Here is a 2498-nt window from a genome sequence, read left to right on the forward strand (position 1 = left end):
GCCAGGACTGGCAGTGCCTGTTGTGTCCCCCAGGCAGACCATTGCCTGTCCTTCAGAAGAAAATGAGGGTGGCTCCAGGTGGTCCCAGGGAGCCCTTGGGTTGGAGGGCCACGGCCATGCCCTCAGCAGGCTGAACAAAGCTGACTGCACACCTCCTGCCTGTACTGACCAGTCACACCTCCGGGAAGCCCACCCGGCTAGGTCCCATGGCTTCCTCCTCACACCTACTGCCCTCTGTCCCACGCATGGCCCTCCATCCCCTTACCCAAGGAGCCCCTCTCTCCCGGTTTTCTCCCAGGTCAAGGTGTTAAAATGTATCTCAGAGGTGCAAGCAGATAACGTGGTCCTGGGCCAGTATGTGGGGAACCCCAGCGGAGAGGGGGAGTCCACCAAAGGGTACCTGGATGACCCCACAGTACCCCGTGGGTCCACCACTGCGACCTTTGCAGCCGTCGTCCTTTATGTGGAGAACGAGAGGTGGGACGGTAGGTGACGCCTCAGGGACTGGCAGGCAGGGCCGCCAAAACCGCGCGGAGCCCTTGTCCCCAGAGCCCGACCCAGCAGGAGTGGCACCCAGCCACCGCACGCACCCTGTCGTGCTCGCGCCCACGCTCCCTCCCCTGCTCCCTCAGCCCTGCGCTGGTGGGGCAGGTCCTGAAGCCAGCTGTGCCCCCACCAGGGGTGCCCTTCATCCTGCGCTGCGGGAAAGCACTGAACGAGCGCAAGGCCGAGGTGCGGCTGCAGTTCCGCGACGTGGCCGGCGACATCTTCCAGCAGCAGTGCAAGCGCAATGAGCTGGTGATCCGCGTGCAGCCCAACGAGGCCGTGTACACCAAGATGATGACCAAGAAACCCGGCATGTTCTTCAACCCTGAGGAGTCCGAGCTCGACCTGACGTACGGCAACAGATACAAGGTGGGCACTTGGCCCGGGGGGGCGGTGGCTGGGGGGCTCTGCGTGCACAGGCAGCCTCAGCAAGAGCCCTCCTGCTCTAGAACGTGAAGCTCCCCGATGCCTACGAGCGCCTCATCCTGGACGTCTTCTGCGGGAACCAGATGCACTTCGTGCGCAGGTAAGGGGTGCCCCATGCACCGCGTGTGCGCTGGGGCTGAGCTGGGCTCCAGGTGATGGGGCTGCCTTCTCCCTCCCTCGCCCCCTCCCTGCCCCCAGAAACCCCCCAAAGCCACACTGTGTCCCTTCAGTGACGAGCTCCGGGAAGCCTGGCGGATCTTTACGCCGCTGTTGCACAAGATTGAGCGTGAGAAGCTCCAGCCTATCCCTTATGTTTACGGCAGGTAAGGGGCCCAGCAGGGAGGGAAGGATGGGGCTGTGCGGGGGTGGCACCGGAGCCCACGGGCTCCCTCACGTCTCCCTCTGCCTGTCACTCTCCCAGCCGAGGCCCCGCGGAGGCAGATGAGCTGATGAAGAGAGTGGGCTTCCAGTACGAGGGCACCTACAAGTGGGTGAACCCCCACAAGCTCTGAGCCCTGAGCCCCAGGTCCCAACCCCACCCCCCTTGGCCCTGTCTGTCTTTGTTCCTCCCACTTGCCTGCCACCCCAACCCCACATCGAGAGGGCTTCAGGACCATAGGCCTTAGCCTCACATTCCTGGCCCCCGGCCACCCCGGGCCTAGCTACATTCCGCAACCACCAAGCACTCGAGACTCGCGCTGTGACCATCTCTAGCTGCCACTGGCCCTTCCTGAGCCAGCTTCTGTCCACTGGACTGAGCCCCAGCAGAAGGAAGTAGAGTGGCTTTTCCACGTGTCCTGGGCTCCTCCACCTAGGACAGGAGTGAGGGATGACGGAGGGGACAGTGGGTGGGTGTCCATGGGCCAGTGGCCACCCCACACTCCTGCTGGCTATGAGCAAGGTCCTCAGAACTGGGGGGAAGGAGTCAAGCGCTTTCACACCAGTCTCAGTGCCACTCAACATTCCTGGTCACCCGCTGGAAGGGACCTCCGTGCTGCCCAGCAGTCCCTGGTGTCTTGGGCCCCCCTCTGCCCCCAGTTCTCCCCATTACTCCCCAACTGTGCACTCCATGGCCCACCCCCTCAATGCACCACAGGGGGCCCTCGCCACTGGAAAGCTAGAAACGCCAGCGACCCCATCTCAGCCCCTGCCATTAAATCCACAAACACACCCGCCTGCTCCCTGCTTGTTTCCTTCCTGCCACCTGTACCTGTGGAGGAGGGCACCTGCGCCTGAGGCCAGTCCGGCCAGTGGAGGGCCCTCGGCCACCTGACTCCCTGACTACCCAGCCCTCACCTGGTTCTCATCACCCATGTCCCTCCCCAGCATGGGCTTGGCAGTCTGGGCCTTGTTCACCCCTGACCCCACGTCTAGTCATGACTGATCCCTGCACCACAGCTGCCTCCTGAGAGCCCCCACACACACACGTCTGTGCTCTTCACTCTGCCCCGCTCTGTGGGACTTCATCACCAGACCACATAGGGGTACGAAATTGGGTCACATTCCTTTTTACATGGGCCTCCTCC

At 63.2% G+C, this 2498-nt stretch overlaps 1 protein-coding gene across 1 annotated transcript in view; it reads left to right on the top strand.

Annotated features, from left to right (window-relative positions):
- Window positions 1-1994, top strand: part of LOC121101892 (glucose-6-phosphate 1-dehydrogenase-like) — a 2504-nt gene extending 510 nt beyond the window's left edge. Inside the window, exons 2-6 of the mRNA XM_040626520.1 lie at window positions 34-485; window positions 680-915; window positions 996-1072; window positions 1203-1295; window positions 1394-1994. Of these exons, the coding sequence (XP_040482454.1) occupies window positions 34-485; window positions 680-915; window positions 996-1072; window positions 1203-1295; window positions 1394-1484 (949 nt within the window). The 3' untranslated portion in view covers window positions 1485-1994. The remainder of the gene's footprint in view (window positions 1-33; window positions 486-679; window positions 916-995; window positions 1073-1202; window positions 1296-1393) is intronic.
- The last annotated feature ends 504 nt before the right edge of the window (window positions 1995-2498 follow it).

Source organism: Ursus maritimus (assembly GCF_017311325.1).
Source record: "Ursus maritimus isolate PB19 chromosome X unlocalized genomic scaffold, ASM1731132v1 scaffold_X1, whole genome shotgun sequence".
Taxonomy (NCBI): domain Eukaryota; kingdom Metazoa; phylum Chordata; class Mammalia; order Carnivora; family Ursidae; genus Ursus; species Ursus maritimus.